The 24,396-nt window shown below is 40.1% G+C and overlaps 1 protein-coding gene across 4 annotated transcripts in view; it reads left to right on the plus strand.

Annotated features, from left to right (window-relative positions):
* Window positions 1-15,818, plus strand: part of LOC105467479 (dicer 1, ribonuclease III) — a 72,022-nt gene extending 56,204 nt beyond the window's left edge. For all 4 annotated transcript variants that reach the window (XM_011717094.3, XM_011717096.3, XM_071099653.1 and 1 more), the window contains 6 exons: window positions 1,753-1,908; window positions 5,293-6,181; window positions 7,856-8,124; window positions 10,650-10,812; window positions 10,906-10,981; window positions 11,343-15,818. In XM_011717094.3, coding sequence (XP_011715396.2) covers window positions 1,753-1,908; window positions 5,293-6,181; window positions 7,856-8,124; window positions 10,650-10,812; window positions 10,906-10,981; window positions 11,343-11,508 — 1,719 coding nt within the window. In that variant the 3' untranslated portion in view covers window positions 11,509-15,818. The remainder of the gene's footprint in view (window positions 1-1,752; window positions 1,909-5,292; window positions 6,182-7,855; window positions 8,125-10,649; window positions 10,813-10,905; window positions 10,982-11,342) is intronic.
* Window positions 15,819-24,396: the final 8,578 nt, after the last annotated feature.

Raw genomic sequence — 24,396 nt, forward strand, 5'->3', positions numbered from 1 at the left:
GGAGGCACAGTCGTAACAACCATGTAAACTGGCAACTTGGGGGCAGGGGCAGTGGCAGTAGCAGGGAGGTAGGGAGAAATGTGGGAAGTCAAGGTTAGAGTTGAGGTTTTAGACCTCATGGAATATGAAGTGGAAATGTTCAGATAATTGAGGCTGTAGGATTCAGATATGGTTTTATAGAGTAGTCGCCATATGGAAGCTCTGAGAACGGATGAGATTTCCAAGAGGTCAAGAGGTGGTTGCAGGAAGAAAGTATCAGAGGCTTCGACAGGTGTGGCATAGGCAGTAGGATAGGATACTCTGTTAGCTAAGATAAGACAGAGGTGGCTTTCTATTACAAAACTTGTCCATTTGTCTGCTCAGAAACCTTCAACTTATTTCTGCAGAAAGAATGATCACTCCCTCAGCCTGCTGTTCAGGCCCTTTCAGCCCTGATGCGTTTTGGATCCTAAGCAGGTGGAAGCCCCTTGCAGCTCATTGGACAGACTCCATGCTCAGACCCCCAGCCTTGGGGCCCTTGCTCTGTCCTTCCTTCTGCAGAGTGCTCGCCCCCGTCTCTATGTGTCCAGAATTTTGCCCCATATCTGAGACCTTACGTAACTCTTTCTTCTTCATCCCGCCCACCGTTTCTGTCAACTTGGAATGTGATTTCCCTCCCGTGGGTCCACGTTGCACTTTATCCTCTTCTTGGCACTTGTGATGCTTTGTTCTCTTAGCTTGGAAAGGGAAGCTGGCAGTTACTTCAGCCTGCTACGTTTCAGGCAGAGAGGGAGAGTACTTTTGGCCATAGTGGTCACACGTGCACTCCTTTTCCCTGCCAGCCTGTGTGTCACGAGGACTGCCCCTCTGTCCTGCTGCCGTGATTCCCTCAGGGTTGCCCAGTCGAGGGCCTCTCACTTGGGGGGTGTCTATTAAACAATAGTTGAGTTACATGGGAAGAGGGCTAATGAAGTACTTAATGAACCCAGCTTTATGAAAATGAAAATGGGATTGACAATTCTAGACCCTAGTTTCCAAGTAATAACTTGACAGAAATGCAATAATGTGAGCAAATTAGGAAGGAGATAGAGGCATTAGGAAAAACAGACCGGAGTAGAGGATAGACAGTAAAGCTGTTCCATTAATATAAATAAACAGAAACCGTTTGGTTCATTTTTTAAAAAGCTGAATACAAGTGTCTTGAAATGCCTGTAAAACAAAGGAATAATATTTGAGAGAGCATTACAGTTGAAATCCCATTTGTGGCTTCCATTCTAGGAATGTAACATAGTTTCAGTTTTGTTTGGTGCCAGTTTTCACTTTGCAACTAGAGCTGATGGCATCCTCCCCCCATTTCATTGAAAATATTGTGACATCTTGACTTTTTATATGGGTTCTTTTCTACTTTGGTAATTCCAGTTAGCAGTTTGCATTTTATATCATCAGGTTGTATTTTCAAGGCTTTGATGTTGTCTGAATTGTTTCTTCTCAGTCATTCATAAAGAATTTGCATAGCTGTATACATTATTTTTTCTGCTCTGCATCTTAAATTCAGAAATATTTGCACCAAAAAAGTATAGAATATGTGGGAATTTAATATTCTTTTTATAACATGAATGGGTAGAAAAACTATAGAGCCCTTATACTTAATTGATGACCATATAATTAATTTATTAATTTGAGGAATATTTAACTGAGGATATGTTAATATGCCTTGAATGAATTCCAGCAGTGGTCATTTATGGATAAGTATCCTAATATTTTCTGCTAAAGGTCAGCAACTGTAATCTGTATCGCCTTGGAAAAAAGAAGGGACTGCCCAGCCGCATGGTGGTGTCAATATTTGATCCCCCTGTAAACTGGCTTCCTCCTGGTTATGTAGTAAATCAAGACAAAAGCAACACAGATAAATGGGAAAAAGATGAAATGGTAAGTTTGTGTGTGTGTGTGTGTGTGTGTGTGTGTGTGTGTGTGTGTGTAACTGGAGGGTGTAACTGGAGGGATTTACTTTTTGGTGAGCCAAAGAATTTTGTTTTATTAATTTTTTGTTTCATTTTCTTGGTGTGTTTATAATAGAGTAGATGTTTGATATATTTAATTCCTTTAAATACACTGTCTTTTCACTGAATTCAGAAATAGTGTTATAATTTTGATGGAGGCAAATTTCTATTTTTATTACTTCTTTTCCAAAGGCATAGAGTATGTGATGTTTTGACTTTGAGTTTTGCTCTTTAAAAAAAAAATTTCACTTTGCTGTTATTACAATTTATCCTAGATCCTTAGCTCTGTTCAGTGATATGACTTTTCAGTGACCTGTGATCTCCAGTCTGTCTGTGAAATAATTAATTTCAATAAAATCTTGCTTTTGTAGCTCAGGGTTTTCTCAGTCAGGACTCCTGTGAACTTAAAAAAAATATATATCATCCATAAAGATTGTTATTTTCTGGAAATAATTTAAATCTTGCCAGTGACTTAAGAAGACTCCACATATCAGCAACAGCTACTTCATTTTGTCTTGTCTTGAAGGCCACCAGAGGGCACTTGGGAGGGCCTCCGAGCTGCAGGAATCAGTGCGGTGGTGGTTGACTGGGGGAGTTCTAGTGCCTCTTCCAAAGTGAAAGGCAATGCTTCAGACAGTTTCATTTCCTGGAGATTTACTTTGCATTAAAGATAAATGGGCTCATTGTTACTTCATTTTTACTTCAGGCCAACAATGATAATGCCATTTTTTTCTTTCACAGGTTATATTTTTAAATATACATTTTCTTCATGTCTTCTTTCTGATACGTGTATCTTATATATCTGCCTTTAAGTATTTCCAGGTAGCATGTTCTGTGACACTATTCAGATTTTTTATCTATTTATTGAGGATGTTTTTAACTCATGTAGTATTTGTCTTATTACAGAATTAGAACTTATTTGGAAAGCGTTAAGGGAATATTTTAATGCAAGTTAGGTCCAAACAATTATTTGTTACTAATTTAGAAATATGTAGAACCTTAGAGGAAAATACATAGATTTTGAACTTTAGAAATGGCATTGTATTTCTACGAATAACATTCCAATAACAGTCATCTTCTTTTATTAATACCGTTTCATAATGTATTTGGCTCTTTTTAAAAACTTGTAGCATAAAGGTGACATTGCCATGTCATACTGATTTTTTTTTTTAAGATACAACACAAAGTTCAATTTATTTTTCTTAATGTTTATGATGACACTTTGGTTATTGGAATTCATTAGAAATACTGTTCAGATTTTTATTTAGTAACTTATTTTTATTGAAATATAGGCCCTTGCATTATGTTGAAAAGATACTCTGTGGTTTTGGCTGGTTGCATTGCCGTTCTCCCTACCTTGCTCTGGCCCTTCAGCAAATGGGCTTAAGTGAAAACCTTTGCATGCTAAAACGCCTCTTGATAGAAGAAAGTATCAAAGTTGACTTGAATGATACAGGAAAGGATTTCATGTGGCTGTTTTTTCTTAAAAGGCTTGAAGTGCTCTTGAAAAACATTTCATGAGGTAGAACCCCACTCTTTTGTAGATGAAGAATCTGAAACCCAGAGGCACTAAAAGGCTTTGCCCAGGATCACACAGTTTGTGATAAAAGTCAGCCCTTTGTGATTTTTGTGCTCTGCCACTTTTGGCTTATGGTAGCACCTTTCTAAAGATACAGAAAGTTTTTTCCAATTAAAAAAAAATGTGGGCTGGGCGCGGTGGCTCAAGCCTGTAATCCCAGCACTTTGGGAGGCCGAGACGGGCGGATCACAAGGTCAGGAGATCGAGACCATCCTGGCTAACATGGTGAAACCCCGTCTCTACTAAAAATACAAAAAACTAGCCAGGCGAGGTGGCGGGCGCCTGTAGTCCCAGCTACTCCGGAGGCTGAGGCAGGAGAATGGCGTGAACCCGGGAGGCGGAGCTTGCAGTGAGCTGAGACCCGGCCACTGCACTCCAGCCTGGGCGACAGAGCGAGACTCCGTCTCAAAAAAAAAAAAAAAAGTATGATTTTTTAAAAATTGCAGTTTGGCCCTTTTTTTCTTAAGGACCAAACAGTAATCTAAAACATCTTCATAATGCCTTGGAAAGTATAAGGTTTTTAGCAGGAAATGTTCCTTGAGGTCTGCCACTATAGTTGCTTTTGGTGTTCTTCCTTATTCTTGAAAAGATGTTTTTTTCTTAATGAAAACAGTGAAAAGATAGTTATAGATATAGCCCGGCTTACTGCTATTTATTTTCAGACAAATATAGTGTTTATATCTTGAGTCTAGTTTAAAATGAAATATTTGTAGTATTTAAAAAAATGCCTGAAGGTTACAACATTTTTTGGTCAGAACACTCTGGAAAGTTGTTACAGTCAACATTGATGCACACCCTTCGCCTTCCCCCCTCACAAGTAAAGTTTTTTGGTTCTTTAAAAACTTGCATAACAGAAATTTGGCATCTTTCTAGGATTGCAAAAAAGTTACATCATTACTGAAATCTAGCCCATTATTAAGGTTGTCACTCACAAATAAGCTTTTGCCAAAGAAATTGGAATTAGCAAAGATCTTTTGACAGAAATTGGATTGTTGTGTTTCATGTTAGTCTAAATTTTCTTCCATTTTTGTCAGTTATGCTATAATCTGTTCCCCTGATTACTGTAGCTCAGAGTGGAGGGGAAAAGCATAATTTCTCAAATTCATAGCTTAGTGCAGTGATCACTTTTATTTTTTAAGCAAAGCTGTGTAGTTTTTTGTGGCAAGTATACTTCGAAGTGGAAATAGGGACAAAAACTTTATTATAAAATCCTATTGTACATTTTAAAAATTGATTTTATCTGTTTTTATATTATATGCTTAATTGCAAAGGTAATGCTTTTCTACATCTGGAATTTCATTTTATTAATTTGAAAATCAAATTACCACATTTTCAAATTTTGTCAGCAAAATTGAAGATCTGTGTGATCAGCATATGAGTGCTTTCATTGTGTGTCCTACCGGAGTTAGACTTCTTAGTTGAAGTTTTGCATTGTGGACATTAATTTTAACTTAATATCCATGTTCAAAATCCTTAACTTAAAGCTTCATACTGGATAAAGGTCATTTTATAACTTAGAAAACGAACATTCAAAGAACATGTTTTACTTTGTTTATATGATTAAATAACTTATTTTATGTTAATTGAAAACAAATGGCCATGATTTTAAAGTTGCCTTTTAGTATTTGTGGTTGTCATTTGAAATTATCCATAACCCTTGCTTTTATTGAGTTTCAAACCCTTTTAAAAACAGCAGCTATGTCTCCCCTCCTTCACCATTCCCCGTCGTTTCAGACAAAAGACTGCATGCTGGCGAATGGTAAACTGGATGAGGACTACGAGGAGGAGGATGAGGAGGAAGAGAGCCTGATGTGGAGGGCTCCGAAGGAAGAGGCTGACTATGAAGATGATTTCCTGGAGTATGATCAGGAACATATCAGATTTATAGATAATATGTTAATGGGGTCAGGAGCTTTTGTAAAGAAAATCTCTCTCTCTCCTTTTTCAACCACTGATTCTGCATATGAATGGAAAATGCCCAAAAAATCCTCCTTAGGTAGTATGCCATTTTCATCAGATTTTGAGGATTTTGACTACAGCTCTTGGGATGCAATGTGCTATCTGGATCCTAGCAAAGCTGTTGAAGAAGATGACTTTGTGGTGGGGTTCTGGAATCCATCAGAAGAAAACTGTGGTGTTGACACGGGAAAGCAGTCCATTTCTTACGACTTGCACACTGAGCAGTGTATTGCTGACAAAAGCATAGCGGACTGTGTGGAAGCCCTGCTGGGCTGCTATTTAACCAGCTGTGGGGAGAGGGCTGCTCAGCTTTTCCTCTGTTCACTGGGGCTGAAGGTGCTCCCGGTAATTAAAAGGACTGATCGGGAAAAGGCCCTGTGCCCTACTCGGGAGAATTTCAACAGCCAACAAAAGAACCTTTCAGTGAGCTGTGCTGCTGCTTCTATGGCCAGTTCACGCTCTTCTATATTGAAAGACTTGGAATATGGTTGTTTGAAGATTCCACCAAGATGTATGTTTGATCATCCAGATGCAGATAAAACACTGAATCACCTTATATCGGGGTTTGAAAATTTTGAAAAGAAAATCAACTACAGATTCAAGAATAAGGCTTACCTTCTCCAGGCTTTTACACATGCCTCCTACCACTACAATACTATCACTGGTAAGGAGCCCACAACCAAACTGCATTTCTGGGAAAATGAGACTTTGTGTTTATCACATTGTGTTGGCCTTGTAAAAGGTGATCTATGCATGTACAGTGTTTGTGCTTAATATTCAAGGGATGGGGCGGGGAACAAAAGGAAAAGAAAGAGTTCTTTATTATTTAGGGAGCACGTATTGCTTTATAACTTTGGTTTGTTGGGAGTATGGCTATCATATTATACCCTCATCAGTGTCATTTTATATGCTGCCTAATTAGAGAAATTTGAACCTTAGTATTTTGATGTGGTTTCCCCATTTTATCCTCCCCAGGTATCTTTCTCTTGCCCATTCAGTGCTGCTTTTGGTTTTTGATTTAGTTGTATATTCTGGATGTATTTCCACAGCCTTTTATTGTTCTTCTTGGACAAAAAGACTCCTCCTTTAGGGTCTTTTTAAAGATGGATAGAATAAAAGATTAACAGCAATGATTTCACAAGAAGGTTGCGTGGCCCTTGCTGTGACTCTGCTGTCATCTTCTACTTCTCACTGTGCTCTGTATTTCCCCCCCCCTTTAATAGGCTGTCAACCCATTAGATTAGAAGGGAGAACAAGCCCCTCACACCCAAATCAGCTTCAGGTTGTGAAACACAGCTGAAGTTTACATTTTGATTTCTGTATTGGAGGTATAAGTGCCTGAATTCAGAATACCAAAGCAAAATATAAAATTTGTAGTTTGTATAATAAAAACAGTGTAGGTTAAGGTGATCAGCAAAATGTAAAAACCAAAAAGTGAAAAACTACCTGACTCTGGACTAGAAAGACTGATGAAACTAAAGCCTAATTTTCATTATGGAGGAAAAATGATACATGGCTTTCAACTACATTCTGCTGGAAGTTCCGAGACCTGGGTTCTCTCCTAGCACAGTCCCTGCTTCTTCTTGCTTATTCTGGGACAAGTCACCATCTGTCCCTGCCTCAGTTTCCTCAGGTGGATGTATTATTTTAATCACTGTGAGAAAATAGAGATGTTGATTTAACATGAATCAGTTTCACAAAATGACAACCAGTTTACCTGCCTTTGCTTCCTTTCACAGCTCTTCTTTCTCAATCTCTTGGTTTGTGGTAAATTCATTTCTATAATAGCTCACGTTAAGAAGAGAGTCTTCTTTTCCTGTCATCCTGTGTAACAAAAATAACGCAGGAATAGCGAGGAATGGTGTCACTTATGCACACATTCCAGAGTGTGAATGAGACTTTAGCGATGGCAGTGCAGTGTAGCCACATGGAGAGGTGTGTGCGGCCCTGGTTTCACTTAAGTGACAATGTGTGAGGGAGACTCGAGAGGAAGGCCCCAGCACCTACCTGCCCAGACAGCACAGTGCCAGAGAAAAGCGTTCAGTGATCACGATAGCGCCTGTGAGGTTTTGGTTTTTCCTTCTTAACAAGCATTTAGTCTTTTGACCCACTTGAAGATTTTATGACCCCAATTTATATAAGAAATGTACTTAATTTGCCATTAAAATTTAGTTTCCGGAGGCCTTTTAGTATGATATGTCAAATTTCCTTATTGAAGAATATGTGTGTGAAAATGATTTAAATACAAATCTTCTTGGGATTTGGGGATCAGTTGCCTGTGTGGGGATAGTGTAAATGCTTCTGCACAAGCTTACGGTTCCACTTTGGATCCCCTCAGATTGTTACCAGCGCTTAGAATTCCTAGGAGATGCGATTTTGGACTACCTCATAACCAAGCACCTTTATGAAGACCCGCGGCAGCACTCCCCGGGGGTCCTGACGGACCTGCGGTCTGCCCTGGTCAACAACACCATCTTTGCATCGCTGGCTGTAAAGTACGACTACCACAAATACTTCAAAGCTGTCTCTCCTGAGCTCTTCCACGTCATCGATGACTTTGTGCAGTTTCAGCTTGAGAAGAATGAAATGCAAGGAATGGATTCTGAGGTTAGTGCTGTTCAAAACGATGTTGAAAAAAGCGATCTGACTAGGGGTCTCAGTCATTTCAGAGTTCTGACTGCATAGTGGTCAAAAGGGACAGCGAGAGGTCAGGGGTGTGGGACCCAGTGTGCTGTGTTGTCTGGGAGCACTGAGTGAACTGCAGTTTGCAGGTAGGCCTCTTAAACTTGTCTGCCCCCACTGTGGACTGTGTGGTCATTCATGTGAAGAGAAGGAGCCAGGCCTTTCAGTTATGTGCCCTTCCCACACCTTCATGAAGGCTTCCAGCATTGAGGCATGACGAAGAAGTGGCCACCACTGCCGGACCCCAGGGCAGGTTTAGCTTTAGTAAAAGCCCAGTGTAGTTGATTCTTCCTTTTTAAAATGGATCAGAAATATTTGCTGATATCTCAGGGAAACATCGTAAATATACATTCTGCTTCTACTTGAAGTGGGAAAATCTAGTTTAAAAAACAAACTTCTAAATTTTTGACCATTGGAATTTGGGAGGCTTCTGTTGTAAGTTCAGCCAGAGGCTCTCTGGTGACGGAGCTAATTCTAATGTGTTTGTGAGCTATTTTGAATTTTTGTAGGAAAGGATATTGCTTAGATCTTTCCAGTCTCTTACATTCATCTGCATACCTGTATCCCCCAGAGAGACTCTCATTTCCTCTTCTTCCAATTTCATTTCCTTTGAGTTTCTTATTTTTGTAGATTTTCCTATAAGGAGTCAAGAAACACAGCCTTACACTAGTAGCTGTTTTAGTTGTCCTTGCTTTAATTTGTACCTTCCCCTTTTTAATTGCACCAAGCCTTTGTTGGGGAGTAGTGAATTTCTCTTTCTATGAGAAAAATTAAGAGTAGGTTTGAAGTCTAGCCACAGAGCCAAGTTCATGTCCTGCCAGCTGCCCAGATGTGCACCAGAGGAGTCAGAAGGCCCTGCTCTTACTTCACCGCGCCTCTGTGCTCTTGTCCAAGATGAATAGTCTGAGCTGGAGCGCGGCAGGCCGTGAGGCGAGAAGGTGGGACTAGCTCGTAGACTTCTAAGTATTACCTAGTCTCATTCTTTAGAAATAGCTAAGCTTGAAATTTGAGGAATTAGCTAAAATTAGATGTAAGCTGTCTTTGGATGCCAGTGGGGCATATTGGTTTTGTTAGTTTTTGTTCATTCTTTTCCTTCCCTTTGTTTATATAAACATATGTATAGAAGTTACATGAACTGATTGGAAATGTCATGGTCTGGCATTTCTAACTTACTATTTGATCTTAAGAAAGTCTCTTTACCTCTCTGGGCCTCCGTTTCCTCAGCTGTAAAAAGAGAGAATTAAACTTGGTAAGTTTTAAAATTCCTTTCTATCAAAACCATAATATGTGAACAATAAGTCTGCTTTTTAAGTAATCAGCAGTATAAATGTATTATATAGAACTTTGTATGGCTAAACAACCTATTAGAAATTAGTATTTTCCCACTTTTTCTTTATTTCTTTCACAAATGATTTGTGTTGATTTTAGAAAAGTTAGTACAAGTAAATAAAAAGAAAATTAGTTAAATTTGCCTGATTATGCTACCTCAGAAATAACCAGTATTAACATTTTGGGATGAATTGTAGATGTATATAGATAAAAACATATCTAAAATGGAAAATGGAGTTCTGTTATCTATAGGATACTGTAACCTGTTCTTTTCACGTATAATATGTTGTGGCTGACTTTCCCTGTATTGATTGGTATCATGATGCTCAGGAGCCACATGCTAGTCAACATGTGGCTGATTTATTTAAAGGGTTCTTTATGGCTGAGTAGTTAAGTAGTTTTTGGTTAGGATGTTTAATAACCGTGGATGTGATAAGTACGCTTATGTACTTAGTTACCTCCTTAAAATAAGTTCTTAGAGATACAATTGCTGCATCAAAGAATTGTGAACTTTTCAAAGGCTTTTGATATAGACATATGATTTTATTTTATTAATTTGCATACCTGCTATGTCAGATACTCCGTTATAGTGAACACATATCTAGTGGCTTAATGAAGAGGGAACTTGGAGGAAAAAAATCTTTCAAGTAGAATTTCCCTGTTTCCCTACAACAGCGATTTCTGCTCCCCAAAGCAGCATACACCCTGTGCCAGCACCAGACCAATTAGTACTACTGAATGCTTGCCAAGCAGCTAGGGGGTAGAACTGTTTTAAAGTACAATTCTTTGATTATGAGTGAATTTGAATTTTTTTCATACTTTTATTGACTATTTCTAATTCTCTGTTAAAGTTGTTCAAATTTAGAAGTAATCTTTTTTCTTTGCTGGGTATAGAATAAGAAATGGGTTGGGGATTTTTTTCTTTTTTTCTTGAGAAGTTTGAAAATTTTTTTTAAAAGATAACATTTGTTTTACTATTACAATATAGTAGGCATACCATAAGTGGTATTTCCCCCCTTATTAAAGTCACAAAAGTCATATATCCAAGAAAAGAAACTACATCTGTGGACTGCCTGTAAAATGGCCTTTTTGCTTATAAGTCACTTTTCTCTCTGTAATAGCTTAGGAGATCCGAGGAGGATGAAGAGAAAGAAGAGGATATTGAAGTTCCAAAGGCCATGGGGGATATTTTTGAGTCGCTTGCTGGTGCCATTTACATGGATAGTGGGATGTCGCTGGAGACGGTCTGGCAGGTGTACTACCCCATGATGCGGCCACTCATAGGTATTGTTGGCTCCCTTTAGAAAGAAAAAAACTCACAACATTAAAAACAACTTCAAAGATATTATTCATATTATTCTTTCATTTTGATTGCAGAAAAGTTTTCTGCAAATGTACCCCGTTCCCCTGTGCGAGAATTGCTTGAAATGGAACCAGAAACTGCCAAATTTAGGTAAGCAAAAAATGTACATGGAAAAAAATTAAAACATCAAGGGGAAAAGTTCACAAAGATATTGTAAACTAATGATTCTGAAAAATACTTACACTGCGGCATGCTGTTGTCAGATTTCTATTTGTAATCTGATTGACTTCTCTTTTTTCTTTCTGTTTTTCTGAAATAATGCTGTAATAAAGACTAGATGGCAGCCCTGTCTGTCGGGGGTATGCAATTGCAGTAAGTCGTAACGCGTGTTTCCTTTGTGTGGTGTCAGCTTCTACATGGGACTCCTGGCCTGAGAGTGCACACTAAATGCTGATTGACAGTGATAATAAATACTCTGACTTCTAATTCAAGCTGTTTGGATTTTTTACAGCCCGGCTGAGAGAACTTATGACGGGAAGGTCAGAGTCACGGTGGAAGTAGTAGGAAAGGGGAAATTTAAAGGTGTTGGTCGAAGTTACAGGATTGCCAAATCTGCAGCAGCAAGAAGAGCCCTCCGAAGCCTCAAAGCTAATCAACCTCAGGTTCCCAATAGCTGAAACCCCTTTTTAAAATTCAAAACAAAAAACAAAAAAATTAAGGGGAAAATTATTTAAATCGGAAAGGATGACTTAAAGTTGATATTGAGTGGAATGAATTGAAGGCAGAATTTAAAGTTTGTTTGGTAACAAGATAGATAACAGAATAAAACATTTAACATATGTATAAAATTTTGGAACTAATTGTAGTTTTAGTTTTTTGCGCAAACACAATCTTGTCTTCTTTCCTCACTTCTGCTTTGTTTAAATCACAAGAGTGCTTTAATGATGACTTTTAGCAAGTGTTCAAAATAATTGACAGGTTTGGGTTTTTTTGTTTTTTTTTTTTTTTGAGTTTTATTTATGTCAGCTTTGCTTAGTGTTAGAAGGCCATGGAGCTTCAACTTAACTCCAGCAGTCCTAGGATGATGTAGATTCTTCTCCATCTCTCCGTGTGTGCAGTAGTGCCAGTCCTGCAGTAGTTGATAAGCTGAATAGAATGATAAGGTTTTCGAGAGGAGAAGTGCACCAGTGTTGTCTTTTCTTTCCATGTTATACTGTATAAGGTGATGTTCCTGGTCGCTGCCTGTTCCTGGTCATTGCACCTGATAGTAAGGGACAGATTTTTAATGAACATTGGCTGGCATGTTGGTGAATCACATTTTAGTTTTCCAATGCCACATAGTCTTGGATAAAAAAGGTTCTTGCCTTAAAAGTAAAACCTTCATGGATATTCTTTAATCTCTGATCTTTTTGGAACAAACTGTTTTACATTCCCTTCATTTTATTATGCATTAGACGTTGAGACAGCGTGATACTTACAACTCACTAGTATAGTTGTAACTTAGTATAGGATCATCCTAAAATTTCTGTCATACGTATACTGAAGACATTTTAAAAACCAGAATATGTAGTCTACGGATATTTTTTATCATAAAAATGATCTTTGGCTAAACACCCCATTTTACTAAAGACCTCCTGCTAGGTAGTTCCACTGATGGAAATGTTTATGGCAAATAATTTTGCCTTCTAGGCTATTGCTCTAACAAAATAAACCTTAGACATATCACACCTAAAATATGCTGCAGATTTTATAATTGATTGGTTACTTATTTAAAGAAGCAAAACACAGAGCACCTTTACCCTTAGTCTCCTCACATAAATTTCTTACTGTACTTTTCATAATGTTGCATGCATATTTCACCTACCAAAGCTGTGCTGTTAATGCCATGAAAGTTTAACGTTTGCGATAAACTGCCGTAATTTTGATACATCTGTGATTTAGGTCATTAATTTAGATAAACTAGCTCATTATTTCCATCTTTGGAAAACGAAAAAAAAACTTTTAGGCATTTGCCTAAGTTTCTTTAATTAGACTTGTAGGCACTCTTCACTTAAATACCTCAGTTCTTCTTTTCTTTTGCATGCATTTTTCCCCTGTTTGGTGCTATGTTTATGTATTATGCTTGAAATTTTAATTTTTTTTTTTTTTTTTTTGCACTGTAACTATAATACCTCTTAATTTACCTTTTTAAAAGCTGTGGGTCAGTCTTGCACTCCCATCAACATACCAGTAGAGGTTTGCTGCAATTTGCCCTGTTAATTATGCTTGAAGTTTAAGAAAGCTGAGCAGAGGTGTCTCGTATTTCCCAGCGCATGATTCTGAAGTTGATGCTTCATGGAATGCTGCATTTATGTGTAAGTGACATTTGAATACTGTCCTTCCTGCTTTATCTGCATCATCCACCCACAGAGAAATGCCTCTGTGCGAGTGCACCCACAGAAAACTGTCAGCTCTGCTTTCTAAGGAACCCTGAGTGAGGGGGATGTTAAGCTTCTCCGGTGTTTTTTGTTATCTCCAATCTTAAACTTAAATTGAGATCTAAATTATTAAATGAGTTTTTGAGCAAATTAGTTTAGGTGACTTGTTTTAAAACTATTTCATTCTGATTTGGAACCTTAAGATGTCTATTTGATTTTTATAAAAACCTTAATGTAAGATATGGCCAGTTAAAACAAAGCAATTCTTGAATTATATAACTGTAAAAGTGCAGTTAACAAGTAAGGCTGGATGTGAATTTTATTGTGAGGGTGATTTGTGATCAAGTTTAATCACAAATCTCTTAATATTTATAAACTACCTGATGCCAGGAGCTTAGGGCTTTGCATTGTGTCTAATACATTGATTCCAATGTTACGGGATTCTCTTGATTCCTGGCACCAAAATCAGATTGTTTTCACAGTTACGATTCCCAGTGGGAGAAAAATGCCTCAATATATTTGTAACCTTAAGAAGAGTATTTTTTTGTTAATACTAAGATGTTCAGACTTAGACATGATTAGGTCATACATTCTCAGGGGTTGAAATTTCCTTCTACCATTCAAAATGTTTTATCAACAGCAAACTTCAGCTATTTCACTTTTTGTTGGGGAAAAATAGTGGATTTTAATTTGACTCACAGTTTGAAGCATTCTATGATCCCCTGGTTACTAAGTTAAAAAATAAAAAAGTACGAGTTAGACATATGAAATGGTTATGAACGCTTTTGTGCTGCTGATTTTTAATGCTGTAAAGTTTTCCTCTGTTTAGCTTGTTGAAATGTTTTGCATCTGTCAATTAAGAAAAAAAAAATCACTCTATGTTGCCCCACTTTAGAACCCTATGTGCCACCCTTCTGTTCCCGTGATTGCAATGTGAGACCGAATGTAATATGGAAAACCTACCAGTGGGGTGTGGTTGTGCTCTGAGCACATGTGTAAAGGACTGGGGAGGCGTATCTTGAAAAAGCAACTGCAGAAATTCCGTATGATGATTGTGTGCAAGTTAGTTGATATGAACCTTCATTTGTAAATTTTTAAAAATTTCTTTTATAATATACTTTCCGCAGTCCTAACTATGCTGCGTTTTATAATAGCTTTTTCCCTTCTGTTCTGTTCATGTAGCACAGATAAGCATTGCACTTGGTACCATGCTTTACCTCATTTCAAGAAAATATGCTTAACAGAGAGGAAAAAAATGTGGTTTGGCCTTGCTGCTTTGATTTATGGAATTTGAAAATGATAATTATAATGCCTGCAATGTGTCATATACTCGCACAACTTAAATAGGTCATTTTTGTCTGTGGCATTTTTACTGTTTGTCAAAGTATGAAAAAGATTTGTTAACTGAACTCTTATGTTTTTAAAATGTTTGTTATATTTGTTTTCTTTTTTCTTTTATATTACGTGAGGTGATGAAATGTAGAATGACCTCTAACACTCCTGTAATTGTCTTTTAAAATACTGATATTTTTATTTGTTAATAATACTTTGCCCTCAGAAAGATTCTAATACCCTGCCCTGACAACACGAGACTTGAGGCTCTTTGGTTCATGAGTCCAGGTGTTCCCCTGGCAGTCGGTGCCTTCAGTCGCTCCCTGGAGGCAGGTGGGGACTGCAGAGGGTCACTGGAATCCAGACTGAGCGCAGTTGATGCACAAGGCCCTGTTGATTTTTAAAGTATTGGATCTTGTTCTGTTAGGGTGTTTAATCCCTTTACACAAGATTTAAGCCACCAAACTGAGACCTTGATACCGTTTTTTAACTGCATCTGAAATTCTGTTAAGAGTCCTTAACCCATTTGCATTATCTGCGGAAGAGAAACTCCTGTCATGTATAATTCTTACCTATATGGTTGTTTTAATTACATTTGAATAATTATATTTTTCCAACCACTGATTACTTTTCAGGAATTTAATTATTTCCAGATGAATTTCTTTATTTTATATTGTACATGGAAAGTTTTAAAGATATGTTTAAGACCAAGACTATTAAAATGATTTTTAAAGTTGTTGGAGACGCCAATAGCAATATCTAGGAAATTTGCATTGAGACCATTGTATTTTCCACTAGCAGTGAAAATGATTTTTCACAACTAACTTGTAAATATATTTTAATCATTACTTGTTTTTTTTTTTCTAGTCCATTTTTATTTGGACATCAACCACAGACAATTTAAATTTTATAGATGCACTAAGAATTCACTGCAGCAGCAGGTTACATAGCAAAAATGCAAAGGTGAACAGGAAGTAAATTTCTGGCTTTTCTGCTGTAAATAGTGAAGGAAAATTACTAAATTCAAGTAAAACTAATGCATATAATTTGATTGACAATAAAATATTTACCATCACATGCTGCAGCTGTTTTTAAGGAACATGATGTCATTCATTCATACAGTAATCATGCTGCAGAAATGTGCAGTCTGCACCTTATGGATCACAATTACCTTTAGTTGGTTTTTTTTTGTAATAATTGTAGCCGAGTAAATCTCCAATAAAGTTATCGTCTGTTCACTTTGTGTCCTTGCATCTTTTTTCAATTCAAGTGGGTAATGACATTTAAATAGTGGGAGCCGAAACGATCTTTATAATGTTTTCATTCCATGGTGAATCATATGAAAATGCATATTTAATATAAAATTTTGTTTACCAAGTTCTGCTGCATGTCCCCCTGCAGAATTATATAGTAATAGAATTATATAGTAACAACTCTTTTTTGAAGACTTAATTCCAATCTGCTTTTTGGAAATTTTGTCACATTGATTGATGCATTCTAGGTCTTGGATTATTTAGATGATATGTTTGACACATTCTTTAGGTGAACTTGGCTTTTCTAAAATCAGGTGGACAGAATGTTCAGCTTCCAGATTTTTAGGACACATTTCCAATATTGTTAAGAAATAATTTTAGCCTTTTGACCCAATTTTTTTTTGTAACTCAGTAAACCAAGCACTAATACTAATCATGTGGTTGTAGGAACAAGATGGTAAGAAGTTTTTTAGAATGAGAAAACCTTTGTAAGTTTGAATTAGTCCCTTCCTTTCCTCTCTCTCTGACTGCCCTAAACTAGAGGAGGAAAAAGTATCTGTATTTTAATCCTGAGGAATTTGGGTAAGTGCTACATGCTTGTGTGTGTTGGTGTTACTGCCCTGAATTCTCTAGAGAGTTTAGGCCAAGCCTCAGGGCCACAGGTCCTTCCTGCCACCATTGACCCTACCCTCCAAGACAAGCAACTGCTCATGTCTGCAGCTGTCATGGCTAGCAAGAAAGAACACAGCCAGGCTGAATGTATCATTTTGCAGATTGCGATGTGGGTGAAAAGAATCCAGATGGGATTGAATTTTTGTGTGTGTGCAGATCCGTGAGCACATGTATGTTTTAGATGGAATGGTAAATGCTGGGTCCCAGCCAGCTCACGTCTGTGCCCCTTGCAAAGATGCAAGGAGCAGAGAGATGTGCAGGTCGGGAGAGAGTGCTTTCTAACCGGTCTGCAAGGCAGTTTATGAACAACCCTTAGAGGGTTTTTTGGTGTGTATGTGGTAAAATACACATAAAGTTTACCATCTTAACCATTTTTAAGTGTACAGTTTAATGGCATAAAGTACATTCACGGTGTTTTGCAGTCCTCACCACCCTTCATCTCTAGAACATTTTCTTTTTTTTTTTTTTTTTTTGAGACGGAGTCTCGCTCTGTCGCCCAGGCTGGAGTGCAGTGGCACAGTCTCAGCTCACTGCAAGCTCCCCCTCCCGGGTTCAAGGGATTCACCTGCCTCAGCCTCCCGAGTAGCTGGAACTACAGGCGCCCGCCACCTCGCCCGGCTCATTTTTTGTATTTTTAGTAGAGAAGGGGTTTCACCATGTTAGCCAGCATAGTCTTGATCTCCTGACCTCGTGATCTGCCTGCCTCAGCCTCCCAAAGTGCTGGGATTATAGGTGTGAGCCACCGCACCTGGCCCACCTCCAGAAGATTTTCTTTATCCCAAATTAAAACTCTACCCATTAAACACTAATACCCCTTTCCCTCCAAATCCCTGGCAACCTCATTCTACTCTCTCTGAATTTAATTTTTCTAAGTAGCTCATGTAAGTGGAATCTGGCAATGTTTGCCCTTTTGTGTCTGACTTCACTTAGCATAAGGTCTTCATGGTTCAGCCATACCATGGCACGTGTCAGAATTTGCTTTTTAAGGTGAATAATATCCCATTATTTGCATAGACCACATTTTGTTGATTCGTCTGCCAGTGGACATTTGGGGTTGCTTCTACCTTTCGGCTGTTGTGAACAGTGCTGCTGTAAACATTAGTGTAGACATAGCTGTTTGGGTCACTGCTTTCAGTTCTTTAGAGTATGTACCCCAGAAGTAGAATTGCTGGATCATATGGTAATTCTGCTTAATTTTTAACATATTGTTTTCTATAGTGACTGCACTATTTTACTTCCCCACCAGTAGTGCACCAAGTTTCAGTTTCTTCACATCCTCACCAATACTTGTTTTATGTGTTTTTGATAAGAGCCATCCTAATGGATGTAAAGTGGTATCTTATTGTGGTTTTGATTTACATTTCCCTAATGATTAGGGATGTTGAGCATCTTTTAATGGCTTATTGGCCATTTGTCTCTTTGGAAAATTACCTATTCAAGTCCTTTTTACCCATTCTTGAATTGGGTTTTTTTGTTGTTGAGTTTTAGAAGTTCTGTATATATTCTGGATAAGAGTTTTATAGTTGTAGCTCTTACATTGGGTCTTTGATCCATTTTGAGTTAGCTTTTCGTACAGATGCTTCTCTATTCATGATGGAGTTATGTCCCAGTAAACCTATCGTAAATTGAAAATATCTTAAGTGAAAAATGGATTTGGCCGGGCGCAGTGGCTCACACCTATAATCTCAGCACTTTGGAGGCCAAGGTGGGTGGATTGCTTGAGCTCAGGAGTTTGGACCAACCTGGGCAGCATGGCAAAAGCTCATCTCTACTAAAAATACAATTAGCTGGGTGTGGTGGCACATGCCTTTAGTCCCAGCTAATCAGGAGGCTGAGGTGGGAGATCACCTGAGCCTGGGGAGGTCAAGGCTGGGGTGAGCCATGATCATGCTACTGTACTCTAACCTGGGCAACAGAGTGAGACCCTGTTTCAAAAAAAGTTGTAACAAACCTTCACGTTGTGCACATGTACCCTAGAACTTAAAGTATTAAAAAAAAAAAACACACACACAAAGTTATTCAATCCACCCGACCTACTGAACATCATAGTTTTGCCTAGCCTATGTAAATATGCTCAGAACACACATTAGCCTACACCTGGGCAAACACAAAGCCTGTTTTATTTTTATTTTTTTGAGATGGAGTCTTGCTCTGTCATCAGGCTGGAGTGCAGTGGTGCGATATTGGCTCACTGCAACCTCCACCTCCTGGGTTCAAGCGATACTCCTGCCTCAGCCTCCCGAGTAGCTGGGACTACAGGCGCCTGCCACCACGCCCGGCTATTTTTTGTATTATTGGTAGAGACGGGGTTTACTATGTTGGCCAGGATGGGCCTTGATCTCTTGACCTCAAGATCCACCTGCCTCAGCCTCCCAAAGTGCTGGGATTACAGGTGTGAGCCACCGCGGGTGGTGGTGGGGGGACCGGCCGGGTCCTCAAAGTGTGGTTTCTGCTGGATGCATATCACTTCTGCACCATCAGAAAGTCAAGTCATTAAGCTGAACCATTGTGCATCGGGGACTCACTCTCTGTGGTATAAGGTAATGGTCCAGCCTCATTCTTTTGCATGTGAATGTCCAGTTTCTCCAGCACCATTTGTTGAACGCTCACACTTCTCTAGTGCTCTCCTATTGAAATGGTGCTCTGCAAACAGTCCCTCCACCCATCTCAGCTGCCCAAACGAAAAGCTTACCAAGGGTCATCCTTGGTTCCTGTCCTTCCCTCGTGTCTTGCATCCTATCAGTCGTCTGTCAGCAAATTCTGCTGATTTGGCCTCCTAGATAAAGCATAACCCCCTTTCCACTGCCAGCACCCTGATCGAACAACCATTGCTTTTACCTGGACTATGTCACAGTCTCCTAACGGGTCTTCCTGCTTCCACCCTTTTCCCCTCTGATCTATTTTCCACATTGTAGCCAGAATAATCTAGTTAAAATAGAAATCAAAGTAGATCTAAACTCCTCCCGTGGCCTACAAAGCCTATGTGATCTGGCCCCTCCATGACTGAGTCCTTTCAGTGTGCTTTAGTCATGAGTGTCTTGCTGGTTTCACTGAGCACTAAGCCCATCCTAGTACAGAGTTCATGGGAGGCTCTGGGGTCAGACTTTCTGTGTGTGAAGCCTTCTCTGTCACTTGACTGTGTGACCTTGGACAAAACGCTTTGTCTCTGTGCACTCCTCTACAATAGTGATGATAGTAATAACGAACCCAGAGGGTGGTCATGAGGATTCAGCGAAAGGATAGAGGGAAGGCGTTTGGTGCAGAGCTGGCATCCAGAAAACACGCATCTTTTTTTTTTTTTTTTTTTTTTGAGACGGAGTCTCGCTCTGTCACCCAGGCTGGAGTGCAGTGGCCGGATCTCGGCTCACTGCAAGCTCTGCCTCCCGGGTTTACGCCATTCTCCTGCCTCAGCCTCCCGAGTAGCTGGGACTACAGGCGCCCGCCACCTCGCCTGGCTAGTTTTTTTGTATTTTTTCTTTTAGTAGAGACGGGGTTTCACTATGGTCTTGATCTCCTGACCTCGTGATCCGCCCGTCTCGGCCTCCCAAAGTGCTGGGATTACAGGCTTGAGCCACCGCGCCCGGCCAACACGCATCTTTAATTCAAATGTGTTAGCATGGTTGGCTCCTATCATTCAGGGTCCCATTCAACTACGGCTCAGAGGACAGCCCTTATTAACATAAGGTAGCCCCCCATAACTATCATGGATTTAACATTGCACTCTATCACTTTGTCTCTAGCTATCCCCCACACGATACTAGCAAGGATGCTCCATGAGGGTAGGACCTCGTCCTGCTTCCTGCCATAGGTAGTACTGAGCACACAGCCCAAATTTGACAAAATGAATATATGGTCAGTTCTCTAACCCGTGGCTGAACCAAACTTAAAGAACATTGTATCACCACAGGACCAAAAATGATTTTTTATTTTGCGTCTCTCACCCTAAAGCCAACCATTTTCAGAAGTTAGCTTTGGAGGTCTGCAATCACCTTCAGGGTGCTGGGTGGAGAGGAGCCAGGAGCGACATAGACACGTGTGTGGACATTATCCCTTTACACATTTACTCAAAACCTATGCTGAGCTCTGTTCCCCTGCCTGATTCATACCTCCCTGACCTTGCTTGTAGGCCCCCACAGTTTGGATTAGGCGTTCACACTTACTCATCCCGACCTTTGGGCCTGAGCTCTCAAAGCTCCAGTTTATCTGCACGTTCTCCCCAACTTTGGAAATTGATCACAACCTAGTGCCACTGTAGTCAGTCACCTCGCCCTTCCCTGGATCAGGGAGAGAGGGTCTGGAGAACTTTATAGTTCAATCTCAATAGTATAGGTAGTAAGCTTTTAATTTTTTTTTAATTTAATTTTTTTGAGGCAGGGTCTCACTTTGTCACCCAGACTGGAGTGCAGTGGCGCGAACACGGCTCACTGCAACCTGAACGTCCTGGCTCAAGTGAACTACCTCAGCCCTCCAAGTAGCTGGGACTACAGGTGTGCACCACGACACACAGCTAATTTTTGTAGTATTTGTAGAGACAGGGTTTTACTAAGTCGTCCAGGCTGGTCTCGAACTCCTGGAGTCAAGCCATCTGCTCACCTTGGCCTCCCAAAGTGCTGGGATTACAGGAGTAAGCTTTTTTTTAAAGAATATTTTCCCTATAGGAACTACAACCACAGGGTTAAAATAAAAACACCTAAAAATGTACAAAAAGCTCTACCATGAAAGTATTTCTCTTTATGTAGTACTTTTCCCCAAAGGCAACCAACATTACTTAGTTTCTTTGAGTATTTTTTTCAGACATTTTACACAAATAAGTGACTGGCTATGTCCCTACTGCATTTACATTGTAGCACACTCAGTACGCTTCTATTGCTTTTTTAGCTAACATATTTGAGAATATTCCATATCAAATCTGTCTAGGATTTTTTTCTTTATAATTGAGGTTAAAACATATAGTAATATGCATAAAGTGCACTAATCTTAATACACGTAGCTCAGTGACTTTTTACGTGTGTATATGTATCTGTGGACACACACTTGTAAAGCCAACTGTTTCTTTGTAACATTCACATACTATTTTGTTGTATGGAGGTTCCCTCATTGGTTTAGCTTATTCTCTGCTAGGTATTTGTAATGTTCTCACAGTAATTTGTTAGGAGCAAAGGTGTAGCTAGTACCCTCACACATACTTCCTTGTGCATATGGAGGAACACCATGTATCTTGGGCACTAATTCAGGTTCCTAATCCTGAAGTCCAAAACACACTGAAAATCAAGTTTCCAGAGCTTACTTGGCAGCGACACCTGACTTAGACTGAGTTGAGCCTATGTATAGTCTCTATCCCATTTAGCGTGGCTAATCGTAGGTTTGGCAACAGCAATATTAGCATGTCTCCTTACTGGTCCTGCTGCAGACGCTGCTGGGGCTGTCACATAATAGAGAGCTGACACACTGAATTACTTTTCTAAAATTCAGAAAATTCTGAATTGCCAAACACATTGGTCTCGAGGCAAGGATTTCATATAGGGACTTGCAGCCCACCTAAGATCTGTCAAACACGTAATAAGTGCCATGTCTGTGCTCAATGTTTTATCAGTTTTATGCCATTTACTCCTCAAAGCAATTATGAAAATGGTTGTTTTTGGAGGAATGTGGCTCGTAGAGATTCTGATTGAGTACTAGAGTCGGGTCACCTGGTTTCCAGCACTGTGGGATTTGGGCAAGTTACTTAACCTACTTTAGTCTCATAACCTTGCCTTTGCTATGAGGAGCCAAGAGTCATTTGGATTAAGTGAGAGTTCATGTAAAACACTGGGCGCAGTGTCCTGACAGTTGTCCATGACAAGCGCTAGTGGTCACTACAGTCCTCGCTTTAGAGATGGGCAAAATGAGGTATGGAAAAGTGAAGTAGTTTGCCTGAGATCCCAGTAAGAGGGCTGTGCCTTGAACCCATGTCCACCCAAAACAGAAGCATTTGAACCATCATCCAAGAATTTCCCGGTTTATGTGGGTCTTTTGAAAGAAAGGTGGTGGAATTAAAATATGTCTGCACGTAGATCTTTCATGTTAAGAAGAAAACCAGATGGTGACTTCTCTAGCCAACATAGGCACCAGTTGCAGGTCTTCTTTGTTTTGTATGTGACCCTAGTATCATTTCTGTTTTTCAAAGGAGGAAAAGATTTATCACACTCTTCCTCACTGGAGGAGAACTGAAGGTGGGACCTACGCTTACTCTGGTTCCCTATGTCCCCTTAGCCTGAACTGTTAGTGACTCACCCAATGGTCATTTCAAGGCTGTGTGCACCAGTCCTGGTAAGATAAACCATGGGCATGTCACTTTAAATAATGCTCTGCCAAACCCCACTTGCCGAAGCAAGTGTTGGCTTTAACCTCTTTGCTTTTTTCCGTCCTGTTTTTGCAGTCCCTTTTTTTGAAGAAAAAGAAGCGCTCCTTTACCTCAGTAAAACCACTCCCGTTATGCCGTAGAGCATCACGGTAGCAGGATGGAAAAAAGGGGGAGGTTTATCCAGTCGTGCCGCCAGGAGACAAAGTGACTTTAGGAAGCTAGTGGTCTCTTCCACTCAGTAAGTGATGCCGAGGCTTCAAGTTCTGTACTAGTTTTGTGTGTCCAGGTGTCAACCCCTGACAGTTGCAGAGAATGTAATTCACGAAGTTCTTCTCCCCAGAGGAGTTGCACCCCACCCTCTCAGGGCAATGGGCATTGTCTTCCTAATGACCCCACATCTGCACCTCTCTATGTGCTGTGGACTCCGCCTGAGACACTCCCTTCCCTCCCCCTCCCACCACCTTTCCTTATCCAGTCCTGCCCAGTCCTGCCCATCCTCCCACACCCTGCCTCACCCTCAGCCTGAGCCTGTCCTCTGGTCCCTGCTACAGTCCCTGGCCCTTCTCACAACACATCTCGCCCTGTTGACACCATCTCTTCACATGTCTGGGAGCCACTGGAATACAAGGGTCGTGCCAGTCACCACTGCACCCAGACGCTGCTCCACTGTAGAAGAACCTCAGTCAGTGTGGATCTCAGAGCGCTGGCTTGTGCGTTATCATGCGCTGACATGGTGGAGGGCAGGGGGCAACCAGGGGAGTAGAGAGGATGGGGACATTTTCTGTTTTTTGTTTTTTGGTTTCTTTTAATAATGTTTGCAGCAAGGGGCATGGGACCTGGGGCCCTTCTGAATGTTGGTGTGTGGTGGTCCCTCGTGCAGGGCAGTGTGGCAGGGGGTGGGGGCATCTCCTGGTTAGTCTGACACAGTAAACTGGGACGAGAGGGCTTGGTGGAGAAAGGTCCAGAAAAGCCCGTGCTTTTCCTAAAGATTTGGTTTGAACGGACGCTACAAATCCCGTAGCTGACCTTTTCTCTTTGTGCTTTGACTACTAGGTGACTCAGTTCACCTGTTCACATTCTTCTGGAACAATGAGTAACGTGGCGTTCCTGGCTTTGTTACAGACATTTACGTCCTACTGGGGAAGATAGGCCACAAGTCCACCTGTAATTATCAATATGGTTTGGCTCTGTGTCCCCACCCAAATCTCATCTGGAATTGTAATCCCCATAATGCCCACATGTCAAGGGAGGGACCAGGTAGGAGGTGATTGGATCATGGGGGTGTTTTCCCCCATGCTGTTCTCGTGATGGTGAGTTGAGATCTCACGAGATCTGATTATTTTATAAAAATAGGCAGTTTTCCCTGCTCTTGCTCACACTCCTCTCTCCCGCCATCATGTGAAGAAGGTCCTTGCTTCCCCTTTGACTTCTGCCATGATTGTAAGTTTCCTGAGGCCTCCCCAGCCACGTGGAACTGTGAGTCAATTAAACCTCTTTCTTTTATATGCAGTCTTGGGTATTTCTTTATAGCAGTGTGAAAACAGACTA

This window comes from Macaca nemestrina, chromosome 7, assembly GCF_043159975.1.
Source record: "Macaca nemestrina isolate mMacNem1 chromosome 7, mMacNem.hap1, whole genome shotgun sequence".
In the NCBI taxonomy this organism is placed as follows: Eukaryota; Metazoa; Chordata; class Mammalia; order Primates; family Cercopithecidae; genus Macaca; species Macaca nemestrina.